The sequence below is a fragment of the Parasteatoda tepidariorum genome, chromosome 2, assembly GCF_982258835.1.
Source record: "Parasteatoda tepidariorum strain Cologne lab strain chromosome 2, Ptep-v5.0, whole genome shotgun sequence".
Taxonomy (NCBI): Eukaryota; Metazoa; Arthropoda; class Arachnida; order Araneae; family Theridiidae; genus Parasteatoda; species Parasteatoda tepidariorum.
Genome location: NC_141756.1, coordinates 57,834,263 through 57,850,945, shown reverse-complemented (window position 1 = coordinate 57,850,945; position 16,683 = coordinate 57,834,263). Strand labels below are relative to the sequence as shown.

General features: G+C 27.1%; 1 protein-coding gene across 1 annotated transcript in view; it reads left to right on the top strand.

Annotated features, from left to right (window-relative positions):
- Positions 1-16,683, top strand: part of LOC107446297 (uncharacterized) — a 75,008-nt gene that overhangs the window by 54,662 nt on the left and 3,663 nt on the right. Inside the window, exon 3 of the mRNA XM_016060907.4 lies at positions 16,264-16,525. Within this exon, the coding sequence (XP_015916393.1) occupies positions 16,264-16,525 (262 nt within the window). The remainder of the gene's footprint in view (positions 1-16,263; positions 16,526-16,683) is intronic.

The following is a 16,683-nucleotide window of genomic DNA, read 5'->3' as shown; positions in this document are numbered from 1 at the left end:
CGCATTGATAACAAACAGTATTTTTTTAAAAATAAAAACACTAATAATTCGAATAAAACTTTCTATAATATTTAAAAAAAATTATATTTAGTATATTAGTATCAAATAAGAATAATCAATATTAAATAATAATAGTTATAGCATTTTCAGTTAAAGATTTGAAAACATAAAAAATTACTTGGTTTTTTTAAAGCAGTGGTTCCCAATTTCTCTCGGCCACGGAACCCTAAATAATCAACCTTCGTTCCGCCGAACCCTGACGTTATAAATAAATTTTATTAAGGAAATTGTGGAAGTTATAATCTATAAAAGAATAGTTTTCAAATATTTAACTAGAGGTTTGAAGATTTTTAATTGTTTTATTATCAATAGTTATGTTTTATGCCCGACGGTTGAATTTGCAGTTCTTGTGCTATATCTAATCTAGTAATAAATTTGTTTTAGGTGTATATACATAAGTTGAAAAGGAATAAAATGCGATAAATTATGGCTTTTTTTTAACAAAAAACTTAAAGGAACTGCGTGGAAAATGATTATTAGAGAAATGTATTCCGTTGTTAAAGATATTAGTTATTTTATTTTAATTTGAAAGGCGCAATTAGAAATACTAATGTAATGCTTCATGATTGCTTCTTTTCATAATTTATTCAATATATTGTTATTGGAAATATTATATTTTCTTTTAAAAATGATATTTCTATTTCTTTGGCATTTCACTTGAAATAATTTCATAAAATTAAAAAAAAATATATATTAATCGGTTGGATCTAAATATAATCTGATTTTTCAAAGTCATCACTGGTTATGATAAGTACTAACTCATGGAACCCATCGTCCACGTTGAGGAAACTCTCTAATCCAGCGATTATCAAATGGTGTTCCACGGAGCCTTCGGACTCCGGATAAATTCCCACCTAATGAAATTCTGCTCGAGTTCAAACCAAAGGGGTGGACAACATAATACAAGCACTACTATTGTCTTAAGAACTAGTATTTTCTATCAACGCAAGATCTCTAGAAAATTTTAATGTTAAAAATGTTAACATATTTTAAACATTATAATGATCTTTTTTTTTTAAAGGACTCATTTGTAGCCATCCAATTATTGAAGCGATCATTAGATCTTATTAAATTATAGTACTTGTATAAATACTGGTTTTATTAAAAGTCAATCAAGATTTCCTAAAAGAAATATGCAAATACTGTTTCTAAAATGTGTATATTGATTTAAAAACATGATTTTAGCATTGAAATATTATTTTTTGAAATAACCATACTTGAAATGAGAAATTCGAGCTCTAAACTTCTTCCGCTAAATACAATTAGTACGAAATTTTGCATAGATATTAATCCTTCAAATGATTTTAAATTGATTATTCATATTAAACGCTTTGACTATGTTCTTTCAAAGTATTCTAAAAGAACGGGATAGCCTGGTTGGTAGGGCATTGGGCCCCATGTACAAGAGGAAGCAAGTTCGATCCCCACCGACCGAAGATTCTCCGAGTACAAAATGGTTACTGGTTCTCGCTAAGGCTGTCGGGTCACAAAGTCCTCTAAGTTCCCATAATAAATCAATACCTTTGAAGGTACTGGATCAGAGATTGAGAGTGTTCTGGTTCAGGGTAAAATTACGATCTGCGGATGGATGGTGCGTGAATATGTCCTCCCTGTGAAACGGATTATGACGTATGTGTGTGGCAGAAGTCAAATTCCAGCCCAAAAATGGAGCCATTGGAAAAAATAAGATTCCCTTCGTAAAATTGACAAATGGCAAAAGACAACAACAACAGTATTCCAAAAGTTTTGAGACACAAAAGTTTTGATGGCTGCTGCATGGCATCCATGAAATTAATATAGCAATGATTACATTACTTCGTCCACTCCCTCTTTCACCATATTAAAAATCTAGAATTATTTCCATCTGGAGTTCAACAAAGGCTGCAAAATATTTTAGAATTATTTTTTCTACCTTGCATTAAATTATTACATTACATGCCTTACATGCATTATTACATTATGTGCATTATATTTTATCATACTTGTAAAGGAGAAATTTGTAATAATATTATTTTTCAGTATATAAATACAATTTAAATAACTTTAGTCAATAAATGTTGACGAAACTTTAAATTGTTTTGAAGTTGTAACTTCTACATTTTCCACCAGCAATGTGAAATATGCCATGAAGTAAACAAAATAAAATTTATGCTAAATATAACTACACTATAAAGATTGTAGATATTTCAAATAGTTTTACTAGGCCTTAAAAGTTAAAAATTTATATAATTTAAAAAATAATAAAATAATTTTATAAAATTACTAGTATAATTTAATTAAGTTACCTTATTACTTTAAAAAAGTTTTGTCCAAAAAATCGAATATATCCTTATTGCAATTAATTAGAATGAAAATTAAAATATTAATAATACAGAATTAAAATGAAATTAAAAATCAAATTTACGATAATGATTCTTGAATAACATTTAAAAAATTTTTCTTAGCCTTTATCAATTAAAAGAAATTAATTATTATAGTAGTAATAAAGTAATTATTTTTAATTGCATATGACTTTTGCTGTGTGTTATATAACCATTTATGATGATCATATATCAGCTGTTTTATAACAAGAGCATTATACTCTAGCAAGCGGAGATTATTAGAAATTATGAGTGGAGTAGCGACACATTTTTAACAATTGAAAAAAAAAATTATAATTGAAAGAAGAAACAAAGTAGTTTTTTTTATTTGCATATAACTTTTTATTTCGTGTGGCAACGTTCATACTAGTTATTAATCAGTTGACTTATAGCTTGCAAGATAATTATGCCTAAGGACGTGAAGATTATCAAAACGTGAGAATGGATTAAGGATAAATATTCTAGTTTATTTTATTCATATGAGATATTTTTAAATTTTTAATATCATGATGATGCTTTTGACAAACAATGTTCTTATTTATTTAGAAACAAGATGCATCAAAATAATAACTAATTAACTAAGCAAAATTCAAAGGAAATCAAAACTCACAAAAAGACTATATCATGATACACGAGTTGCATTTTAGAAATTGTTGCTGATCATTAACAAATAAAAAAAAAGTTAATTGTATGGATAATAAAATTTTTTTTTTAAAGCTGTAAATAACTTTTGTGTTTTATACATAAAACTCGTTCTTGCTTATTAAAAATCAGTTGATTTACAACAATGGTATAATTAGTAGGCACGTGAAAATTATTAAAGCTTGTGAATGGAGTAATGATAAATCTGCCTGTTCCTTTTACTCTTAATTTTAATATATTTAAATCTACCGACCGGCCTGTGTAGGGGGCAGGGAACTGTCCTTGCATCAAAAAGGTTCTGGGTTCGAATCCTGGGCAAGGTATGGATGTTCTTTCCATCTCTGTACTATCTGTCCTTACTGTGGGAGCGACGTTGGTCCACCTAATATGGTGCCCCTGTAAGAGAGGTCAACAAAATCGCCCTGTAGATGCCCGAATTGACGGATGTTAATACAGGCGGGCATTAGGAAAAATATGTTTAAATCTTTAATATCACAATGATGCTTTTGACAAATAACGTTCTCATTTATTTATACGTTTAATAACGTTCTTATCTATATAATCACGATGTATTAAAATATCAATAAAGAAATTGAAATGAAATAAAAAATCCTATTAACTAAAACTATATAATGGCACTTGAAATGAGTTGTTGTTAATCTTTAACAGTTGAATAAAAAATAATTCTAGAAGTAATCGAGTAGTTTTTCAAATTGCATGTAAACTTCGTTGTGAGTTAATATTACCCTAAGCTACCGATTAATATTAATTATTATTAAGCTGATTTATATCAAGAATATTATAATAATAAGGTAATAATAATTATATTAATTAAAACTATGGTATAATTAGTAACTATAGCAGGGCAGATAACTTTTTTTTAAAATTGTGGCTAATTTTTAACAATTGAAAACAAATTATTGTAGATATAATAAACTAATTTTTTTAAATCCTGTATTTGTTGTGCGCTATATACTTACATGAGCTGTTAATATTAATTACTTATTAGTTGGTTTATATCAAGAATATTAATATTATTGAATAATAATAAGGTAATAAAAATCATATTAATCAGAACTAAATCATTATAGATAAGTTATATTTTAGAAATAATTGCTTATTTTTAACAATTAAAAAAAATGCATAAATAATGTAATTTTCGTAAATGTCGCGTCAACTTTGCTGAGCGTTTTATACGTATATGAATCGATAATATTAATTATTAATTAGTTGATTTATATCAAGAGTATTATAAATATTACATTATAATAAAGTAATAAAAATCATATAAACTAAGACTTTGTCATGACATATGAGTCATTTTTTTAGAAATTCTTACTAATTCCTAACAATTGTAAAAAAATAATTGCATAAATGATAAAGTATTTTTTTTTAAAAATTGCTTGTTAACTTCGCTGTACGTTCTATATATGATCCGTTAATGCAGCTGTTTTATTCAAGAGTATAATAATCATTGCTTAGTAATAAGGTAATAAAGCATATTAACTAAGCTTACATCATGGCAGATAAGTTGTGCTTTAGAAATTGATGCCAATTTTGAACAGTTAAAAAAGAAATTACATAAATAGTAAAATAATTTTTTAAACTGCATATAACATTTGTTGTGTGTTATACATTGACCCTAACATATTCATTAGTAATCAATCAATTCATATTAATATAATTGAACATGTGACAAATATTTTAACCTTTAATAAAATACGTTTCCATACTCCTGTCCATATTCCTATAATAATAATTATAATTCTGATTGCCTTAAATTGAACTGAACCAATCTTGCTTCTTATAAGAATTTATTCTAATTAATTTACCCCTCCCCCCGGATTTCCCTTCCTAGAGATTATTGAAAGTTGCGAGTGAAATTACGATAAATATGCTGGTTCCCTTTATTAATAAGATTTATTTAACTCTTTAATGCAATGTTGATGCTTTTGTCAAATAATATTTGCTCAAAATTTCCGATGTGCTCTTTCATATACATGCAGATGAACCAAATCTGCAAATCTTATCAGTTTTTCTATTTATACAAATGTGATTAAAAAAAGTTTTTAAAACATAAAGTATAATATTTGAAAATTATTTATTTTATACAAATATATTTTGCACAGTGTTTGTATATATTTGTACTAACAATTAAATTTAAAAAAAACATTCGCATGATTTTATAAACTTATGTTTAGTATTATTAAAATCTCAGTCTATTTTGTCTACTATGTTAGAATTAGGACTTAAACAAATATGCAATTCTTAAGTGATTCCTGCCGAATTTGGTAATCATACGCCCGAAATCATTTGCACCGAATTCAGTGTACATACATTCGAAACCTTCTCAAAACCGCCCATTTAAAGAACTAATGCTCTGTTAAAGTTTTTTTCGTCACAAAATTTAAATCAGGACCATTTTTTTAATTCAAATAGAAACTATTTTTTTTTTAATTGTTTAAAGATTATACAGAGTTTTTTCCTGATTCCTTCCATTTCTCTCTCTCTCTATTTTTTTTAATAATAGGTATATAAGAATTAGTTTTGTATTAAGGAATGCAACTAGTTTGATAGAAATATTTTGGATGAAAGGGTACTCATTCTTTATTTTCTTAAATTATTGCTTGCAAAAGAATGAATTTAATTCCCAATTTATTAACTGACATAAATTTAAAAATTGTGATCAGATTAAGAAATTTATCTTCAGTGTATTGAAAATCATATTAATTATTTGAGATCTTATTTAAATATTACTACCTAATTATTAACTACAATCTACAATATAAAAATTACGTAAAAATATTATTTTAAATTTAAAAATCATTCATTTAAGATAAATAACAATCGGGAATTACTTTTTTCTTTTTGTACTCTTTTTCCTAGTTCAATCGAATGAGATGGTTTTGTTTACATTGTATTAAAGTAAACTAAGGGTAATTCGACTCAAAAGAATGTGTGAACTTTTTAACTCTTAACCTCTGTTTAACATATACTCATACTGAAGCATATTGATTAATTGATTACAATTGAAATTTACGTTATATTAAGGATAATAGCGTAAATTACGCTTGAAAAATTTCAAATTTAGGAAATTAAATCGTAGGAAAATTCATTTATGAATACAATTGGCACAGTGTTAAAAATTTCGAAGCATATTTTATAAATTTGTGCAAATTTGCAAAACATACTTTATTTTAAAAATTTGTTTAACTTTCTTGCAAACCATGCCAATACTGTTTAAATTTGCTACTATCTAAATATGGTGCCAATTCGGAAAAAAACTATGGTGCAAATTAATCATTCTTAAACTTGATTATATGATATTATGATTTATTGTGAAAAGAAATGTGATTCAACTAAACACTGTAATAAAATTAAAGCAAATTCACACGACATAATAATTCTAAGTATCTACATTATGATTCACTATTGAAACAAATTTTTCTGAGAGTCAGACATTTCTGGAAACCTATTTTCGCTCATGATAATTCCCACAGCTAAATGAAGAGTGTTTTACAAATGCATATTGTATGAAAACAAGCAAAATGCTTTATTATCAGTTTTAATATTCGAACTGTTTCCAATGTACAATTTACCAATCCAGATTCAGTATTACTTTACCGATCCTCAGGCATACTTAAAATATCCTTTAGTATTCATGATTAGAGTGTGAGCAAAACAAGCAGGTGGTCACATCTGTTTCCAAAAAGCCACTTGCCATAATCTACCAATTCAACAGATCCAACAAGTCTTTTATTAAATACCACCTTTTGTGCCACCGCTTAGGGCTAAATGAATGAATATTTAGCCCTATCTCTCCTTTTGAAATAGTAGGGGTAAGGGGAGAATGGTGCCCCACCCAACAACAAAAGAATCGGCGCGGAAAGCCGCACGGTCGGCTAACCGCTCGGCGGACCGATACTCCCTTTCCCCCAATAGATCCCGGCGAAGCGGCCGAGAAAAGGGCCGACCTCTTCGCCGCCAAGTGTTGCTTGTGGGGTGCGCAGTTGAGCGTGTGTTTACTGGCATCGCATCGTTTTGTTGAAAATGACGAAGACATCACGGTTTCGTAATTTCATTATGGCTTTATTAAGTGAGCAACTGAGAGTCTTTATTAGTTATTTCCAGTAACTTTTTTGATCTTTTTTTTTTTCCTTCCACACTCTGCTTTTTCCCCGTTTTGAGAGGGATATACAGTTTGCTGAGTCTCGTCTGATTATAAATGGGAATTGTACTAAGCATTTTAATAGCTTCTTTAACGCTTCATTATTTATTATTAATGCAATATTATAAATATTATTCGAATTGAATTTACTTCTGTTATACATTTTCTTTTCAAATGTTTTGCCGGCAGTTCAATGTTTTGATTTAGTATTTAATATAAATGGTGTGAAAGAATAGAGCAACTTATGTATGAAATATGGATTAAAACTTAACTAAATTTTAATTTTCACGTATTATTAAAATTTGTCTTATTATTATACGAAAAAACTCTAAAAAGAAATTTATTGTGTTAAAATTCAAAACATTGTACATTGGAAACATTCAAAACATCGGATTGTTGTCTGTTAAAAAATTTTTTCAAATATACATACATTAAATTTTTTTTTCCAATTTTGCTTCGAAAAGATGTTTTATTTTATTTTATGAATAATAATTTTTTTTTTTAAATTTGTGTAAGGATTCCTTATTTAAACTTGTATTTATTCATTCAAGCAAAGAACAATACAATTGAAAAAAAACTGCATTAACGCTAATCCATTGGGGTGTATTTATTAATTTTGTAGCCAGAACCTTTAAAATGTCATAATTAAATAAAAAGAAATTCTAGATCAAATTTATTGTGTTAAAACATTCCTATATATGGTCTTCAGTTATCTTCAGTTATCTATTCAATTTTGTTTCAAAAAGTAATTTTATTTCATTTAGGAATTTAAAAAAAAAATAGTGTCGTAATTCTTCATTTAAATTTATATTTTTTCATTCAAGCAAAGAACAATACAATTCAAACGTAAACTGCGTCAACGCTAATCTAGTAAGCAAAATTTACTCACTTTACATCCAGAAGCTTTAAAAACGTTATAATTCATAGGCATATTCTTCCGACATTTTTTAAATTACATTAATTTGAAAATTTAAAATATATCAAAAAAAAATTCCTTAATGAATTTGAAGTTGCATTCGAAAATAAGCTTTAATGTTATTTTATACATTAGCAATATTAAGATTTAACAAGCTGATATTAAGATTTTTAGAAAACCTCAAGATAATTATTTTAACATTTTAAAAATAAATTAGAATTAATTTAAAATTCATATTTATACAGTTTCTTTAAAATAAACTAAAATGCTTCAATTGGATGTTAAATTTATTTTGTTATACAAGAATATTCTTCCCTAATAAAATATACAATACGAGTCGAATCAAAATTAAACTTTAAATCACAGGATGTTAACAATAAATAGTATATTAAAAATAAAGCAATTTCGCAACAGCTAGTTGTTGATCAAGGAAATCATGGAGGTTGAAGTTCTGCTATTTCAAGATAAATGGCATGTATAGTGGCAATGTGGTCAGCAACGGCCAATGACCTGATTTTTGCATACGTCATCCCATTATTAAATTTTTGAACAAATCAAAATGTGTTCGCTAATTTAACGAAAACTGTGCATTAAAGAATAATTAATTTCATAGTATTATCAGTGTTAAAGTTTTGGATCAATATTACCCGATGCAGTAATGATGTAAACTCAACTACAAATGTTCTGTCTTTTGTTCTTCTTTGTTTTTATGTCTTTATTACATTTAAGCACACTCTGATGTACTTGTTTTGTTTTTCTGGGTGTACAAAAGTACCTCATTACGTAAAATTTACCATTTTTCTGGTTGTGTGGGATCACTAAAAAGCTCGATAGTTTTTACCGAAGCGCTTTGCTACCGATTTTGGTAAAATTAACAATAAAATATGGTTTTATAATGTGTAATAAAATTTAGTCAATGTGATGAAATTAGCTAACTTTTTCAAGATACCTTAGAGCATGGTTGGAAAACCACTTATTCAGTTAAATTTACTTTTCGGTTTCGTAATTTTTACTAAGTGATAACAAGAACTATAATTTTGAAAACCAGAATTTCCTGTAAACCATTTTTTTTAAAAACTGAAAAATTACCAAATGAATGGTTTAAATACCGTATATTTTGTTTTATTAACCAGAATTATGGTTATTATTTTTTTTTACCAGAAATGTCGTTGCCGGGCAGGGCTGTAATTTTGACAGAATTTTTTTTTTTTTTCATAAATAAGGAAAAAAGCTGAACTTCAGTTATTATTTCAGATAAACTAATGAGTGCTCCTACCTATATCTAAATAATATTATTAATTTCAAGGTTGAATTTAAGATGTTCAAAGCTCCCCTCTTCCCTTCATGAGTGAAGCTTAATATAACTGAAATTATGTAACAAAAATTTAAAATTTCGAAAAATATATTAATTTTTAAGAGTATTTAGCTTACAGCATTTATTGTTTAACCTAAATAGATGTGAGGAAATATTTTAGATCACACCTATTTAAGAAGTTTACATTAAATGTCAACAAAATATCTTAATTTACAAACAAGTTTAAAAACATAATCATAAAAATATTTCTATTATCAAAACATAATTCTTTGCTTATCATTTTGAATATATTTCTGCTAAAAAACGATTCATATCTGTGCCTATCCCTTTGAGAAAAAAAATTTGTAAAAACATTTCTCTGCATAGCTTCGTACAGGACAGAGAAAAACAAGTGTGCTGCGCAATCAAATTGCGGTATAAGTACCGGCACTTTCTCTGCATCATCCGTAAACTCCACTTTACCGTTAAGTGCTTTACCGTAATATTTACGGTAATATTTATTTAATTATAATGATTCAGTGATTTATGATAATTATTGTAAACCAGAAATGACTAAAAATACAAATTACTGTATACCAGATTTTTGTTCCGCAAAATGTTCCAGTAAAAATGGATTTTACGGTAAAAAGTACCAACTCCCTGAGTGCCTGTACTTTTTGCCATTACTTGATCTGGAATTCTTTTACAGTGCAGGAAAGAAGTCAATCGTTTGAGATTTTTCAGTTTTCAACATTTATTGTTCAAACTGAACATAAGTGAGAAAGTATTTTAAATCGAACTCAGTTAAATAACTTATCTTAAATTTTAACAAAAATATCTAACTTTAAAAACATGTTAAAAGTTATAATCATTGTATTGATAACAATATTTCTATGCCAAAAAAAATGCGTTATTTAACACGTACTATATTTTTGGTACTATATATTAACTGTTTTAACTCTCAATTTAGCAAAAGGAAAAGGAAATCAAGAGCTTGATGAACTTTCTTAGATAAAAAAATACCGAAGTACAAGAATTAGTGTATATGTTTCTAGCATAGAATATGAAATAGCTGAAAATCTCATATATCTATTTCATGGTTCAGAAATATTTGTCCTATAAAATTATAATATTGTTAGCAACGACAAATAATAGTTTAAAATATTATTTCGCGATTTTTCCAATAATGATTTGTCTCAGCTTAAAGAACAATTGTATACTTCCAATGTGTTGATATATGCTGTAATCAACTAATTTTAGAACAATATGTACTCACACTAAATTTGTATCTAAAAAACATTTACGTTGGTTTTTCGATGTGTATGGCTATGCAATACTACTCCATAATCTTATGAAATCACAATTTTTGGGGAATAATGTGCTATTTTTATAAATATTGCGAGATAAATAAAATTACTGCTAATTTTAACGAGTAACTTCTGTGCCAATTATGAAGATTGCGCAAAATGTCATTATGAAGAAATGCTACAGTTACGGGGAAAATAAAAAGCATTTGTGGTGTTGTTTTCGCCCTTTTGGATATTTTCAACAGTGCATTTTTTAAATTCATAAAAATATGGAGAAAAAAAATGGATAATTTGAATTTGGTGATTTTCAACCAAAGGAGGAAAATATCACTAAATTATCAATTTCTGAAAAGTTTATTTTTTCATTATATATAAATTATTCATTATATATATTATATAGGCTATATAATTCATTATATATATTAAAATATTTTTTTTAAAAACTATGTAATTTTTAAAACAAACATTTTTTTCCCAATCTGTCAGACTTGAATAGCATTTTCAAACTCACGGCACTTATAAAAGTAACATAATATTCGCAAAAAAAGAAAGAAAAAAAAACTTTATTCATTGAAAAGCTTATACATAAAAATAATCATCCTGATTGGAAATTAACACTTCGGGTTACATCTTTATTATTACACTGAAAATTTCATAAGTAAAGTGTCTTGCTCATAATCAGTATTCATTTTCTCTTAAACGTGTACACTGCAAACAATTCTGGATCAAATTACGGTAAAAAGGTACCGGCACTCAGAGAGCGAGTACTTTTGACCGTACGATTTTGCAGAATAAAAATATGATATACCGTAATTTTGATAGTAATATTTACTGTAAAACCACAGAATTACTGTAATTGTATAAATATTACTGTGAAAATTACGGTACAAAATTTTACAGTAAAATTAGATTTTACAAATACTGCACTCAGAATGCCATTACTGTTAACCCTAATTTGATCCAGAATTTTTTGCAGTATATTCATTGTTAAAAATCAGATGTTAAAAAATTCAGATAATCAGATGTCAGTGTGATAATCATTAATAAAAATTAGATATTTTTTTTATTTTCATCGTTTACATTCAAAAATACTTTTATTCGCCTTTCCTTACATTGAATTTTCTAATTAAGTTACAGAGTTATTTAAAGTGATACTCATTAATTAATAAATGTTTCAAAAGACAATATAATAGAAATACATTAAGCATTTTATTCTATCTCACAATAAAATATACACATCATAAACTCTTAAATATTATATTTTTAGCATTTTCTTGGATTTTCATAAATATTTTAATTTGAGTTTTTGGCTCAATCAATTTAAAAAAAATAGCTGTTATAAAAAATACCGAATACTTTAAATTCCGACATTTCAGACACATAAAAATTTTATTGTAACTACTTTTACCTAATTAATGAAATTAGTTTTTTCCCCACTTCAACTGATAGATTATGTATAAAGAAATACAATAATCAGATAGAGTATCAATATGACAATTAAATTGAATTACAGTTTTATTTGTACGATGTTCAAAACCATAAATTAATTGATGAAAAGTAAGAGCATGCATTAGAAATAATCGAAAAATTATTTGAAAACGTATTGTAAATAAAACTGCTAGTGAAACGTATTGCATCGTATGGTAAGCAAAACTGCCAGGCAAAAGCTAGAATTTGAATTGACGGTTTTAATCTGTTTATGATTAGGATGAAGAAGAAAAAAAAGAGAAAAACCGTTCTTCCAACAAAACAGCTTTAAACCGTCAAAATACAGAGAAGTCCGTAAAAAGAAAGGCAAATTTTTACATTGTAAGAATACTTACAATTGGGTCGAAACAACATGATAACAGTGTTCATAACATATAATAACTATTACTAACATATAGTGTTATTAATATTTAATCAATGATGTGATTACATTAATAGCATTGGAAATACTATTGCATTTAACATATTTTTAAATTTTCCTTTTCAAGAAATTTTCTTAAAATCATTTTTCAAAAAAGTTTTGAACTCAGACATTTTAAATAATAAATGTAAAAAAAGTATTTATTAATATTGAAATACAGTTAACATTTTATTAAACTTTATTTGAACAAAAAATCAATTGGTTAAAAGGAATTTTTTTTCCAACCACAACGATTTCCAATTATATTAGCTATTAAGAAAAGTTACTAAAAACTAATTGCATTCAATTTTCTTTAAAATGTTATTTAAATTAATTTTCAAAACCTTTCGAACATCGCGTTTCTAGAATGAATCTTTCTCCTCCTAACAATGAATGAAAAATTTCTCATCAAAAGTATACTCAAAATTTAATTTTTGTATTTCTTCTTTATTTTATCACTTTTACTACCAAAGATATGAACTCTTATGCTTTAATTGGTGTTTCAAGGCTACGGCTTTTTTTATTAATATTATTCTCAAACACATACCCTTAAGAAAAAGTGAAAAAAGTTTCACATATAACAACTGAGAAGGAAACAATAGACGAAAAGCAGATTCCTAATTGAAAGTCCGTCGCCCACCCCTTTTGTATACCCTAAGGCTGATCTTTCCTCTCGCCCCCCTTCAACAGGGAAAAGGGGGTAACGCCCCCCAAAACTCCGTAGCCCAATGTTGACTCGCTCCTTAATTGGGACTAATGATATTAAGATAATTCGATAAGGTTGGGGATATGCCTCTGGGGCAAGACGTAGCCAATCGGGGAAGCAATGGGGAGGGTAGTTCTGAGCATCAAACGATCAAAAGGGGAGCACAAATTGAGAAGTTGATGCACAAACTTTTAGTCATCATTTTAGGGGGGTTGAGATCACGTGGAGAGACTACAGACGCTCTGCTGTATGACGATGACCAAAACAGCGGCAACATGTGGCATGCACAAGCAAAGTACGAGGAATTTTATTTGAAAACTTTTAACTCAAGTTAAGTTTTAAGTCAGTGCTTAACATGGAATTTAGTTTTTGAAAGACAGAGTAATACGAGGAATTTTGTACGTTGTTCTCTTTAAACATCGTTTCAATATGATAATATTTTCTTCGAATCTAAATGATAATAACAGGGTGCTGTTATTATGCCATGCCAGTCCATTACTGCTGGTGTTATTTAATTAAAGTTACCCAAAAATATTATCTTTTTTTTAAGAAAGCGAAATAGTTTCAGTGTTTTTGATACAGAACTGAATTTAAATTATAAATTGAAATGTACATAGTTTACATACATAAATATATGTAAAATACACATGTACATCGAATCATGATTTATTTTCAAAATTTATCCTACAAAATGATTCAAGATTTCTTCTACAATTTAAATTAAATGAAATTTCATAAGTATATTATATATTATATACAAAAAAAATTTTTAAAGGAAGTTTTAATTATTTATAATTTTTAAAAAAAAAAAAAAAAAATATTGGTCAATAGAATTAAAAAGGAAACTGAATTGAGACGTGAATGAATTATTAGGTTAATGAACTAAGACGATAAAAACCGAAAAAATTGTTTCAATAGTTTTGAGGTTGAAACTTTCTCCAGTTTTTTTTTTATTTAAAAGTTTTTTTATTTAAAAAAAAGGCTTTTCAAAATTAAAATATCCTTTTATGAAACAATTATATTTATTTTAAACACCGTATTTTTAAGAGCGCAAGAAAATAAAGTTCATTTTTAATCATTTTGATTATAAATCTATCGCCATACCTATTGTCGATCGTCATGAAAAAAATGTGCAAAAATATATATATAAAAAAAATATGTTTGAGTACAATAGAGAAATACTCGTTTACAAAGCACAGTGTAAGCGGAATATTATTAGGTGCTTTATTTATTTCTTAGAAACGTTATTTTAAAAGTACTTAGATGCTTTCAAACAATGTAACTGGCCCGGAAACAGGATTTCCTACAAATTTTATGTATGTTTTAATCAAAGCTCCCCTAAATGACTTGATTCTCAAGTCAACTAATTTACTCGTACTTATCCCAAAGAAGTAGGAATAAAGTGTTACATTACAAATTTGAAGAAATGACAGAATAAGTATTTTATACAGGAACAGATGGATTATTATCAATGATGAGAAGTTTGTTTGGAGCTTTCTTTGCATATAAACTGAAAAAGTTGAAAAAAATCTAGAAGATAACTCAATATTTTGTTATGAAAAATTCCGGATCAAATTGAATTGCGGTATAAAATTCGGAGTCGAAATATTTTTTGATATGGTTGAAACATGGTTGATATGGTTTGACATGGCAGTATTAAAAAAAAAAAAAAAAAAAACACGTGTGTACACTGTAAGAAATTCCGAATCAAGTTACAGTATGAAGTACCGGCACTTTGGATGCATCATCTGATAAATCCATTTTTACCGCAATTTTCACTGTAATATTTATTTAATTAGAGTGATTCAGTGATTTTACGGTAATTATAACTGTAAAAAATACGGTATATCAGATTATTTTCTCCGAAACATGTTCCAGTAAAAATGGATATTACTGTAAAAGTACCGGCAACTTGAGAACCAGTACTTTTTACCGTAATTTTATCTGAAATATTTAACAATGTGTTTACTCCCCTTCTCATTTTCTACAGCGTGTAACTATATCTTCATAAGAATTTCGTTGTTACAAGATATTTTATTCTACAAATAAGATAATTCCTGTCTTTATTCCTATCAAAGAAATAAATTTTATCAGGAAAGGGTTTTCTTGCCTCTTAATTAACCCTTTTGGAAGTTTTCTATAGATATTAATTACTTTTACCTTTTTAGAAGAAAAATCATATATTTAGGTAATTAATTAGTGATATATTAATAATTAAAATGAAAATTTATAGAGATAGTTTGAATATCTGGCTACAATATTTAAATTAAAAAGAAACGACAAGTATCAGTTGATAATATAGAGTATTATGATTTTGCTTCATTCATAGTTTAAAAACAGTCACAAGAAAGCTCTAGGTAATTTTTTTCAACAAAAACTTCAACAACAAAAAAATAATAAATAAATAAAAAAATAACAATTACTACTCGATGCGAAAAATAAATGTAAAAACTGCTAAATCCAGAAAAATTACACTTTTTTTTTAATTTTTAAGGGTGTAATTTTGCAATTGATATTGAACATAAATAAATTAAAGTGTTAAATAAGAAATAATTATTGATCATAAATTTTTAATTTCTCTCCCGGCCATAAAATTTTTTGTGCTCCGTAAAAAAAAAGCATTATTGCACTGTCATTCTTTGTGTTGTAGGAAATCAAATATCAATTTCTGAGCAATGATGAGTCACTTATTGTACATTTTCCGAAAATTATAATTTTTCTACTCAAAATACTGTAAATAATTTTAATCTTTTATAAAAATTGAAAACTATTTTTAAAAAATTACATCAATAACTTCCTTTAAAATAGATAATTTTTTAATCTCCGGACAATGCTCATTTCAAGTATTTTAAATTCTTAACTGTCTATATTGTGATGCAAGTTTTGAATAGTGGATACTCATAAAGTAAATTTCTTTTATAGGTATGGTTTCAGAACAGGCGAGCCAAGTTCCGCAAGCAAGAGAGATTGAATCAGCAAAAACAAGCTCAACAGTCTAGTGGTAATAGTCAACCTAATAACAACAGCACAAGCACTTCTAGTACGTCCTCGACTACTAATAACGGCACAGATAGTATAGTATCGAGCATGAAAGAAGGGGGTACAGGAACATCTTCCTGTATTGCAAAAGACACAAAACCACCCGTCCTTTCGTCCATGAATACGGATACAAAAGCTGTGAATGGTAGGTTTATAATTTCGATTTCTATAATCTTAATTACAGAAATATAGTTTATGTTTACATGAGGATTAAATATTATCGCTATATCTGAATATTGATCACCACTACATTATGAGATTAATGACCATCGTTACATTAAATTCGTGCAATTTGATAGTTTA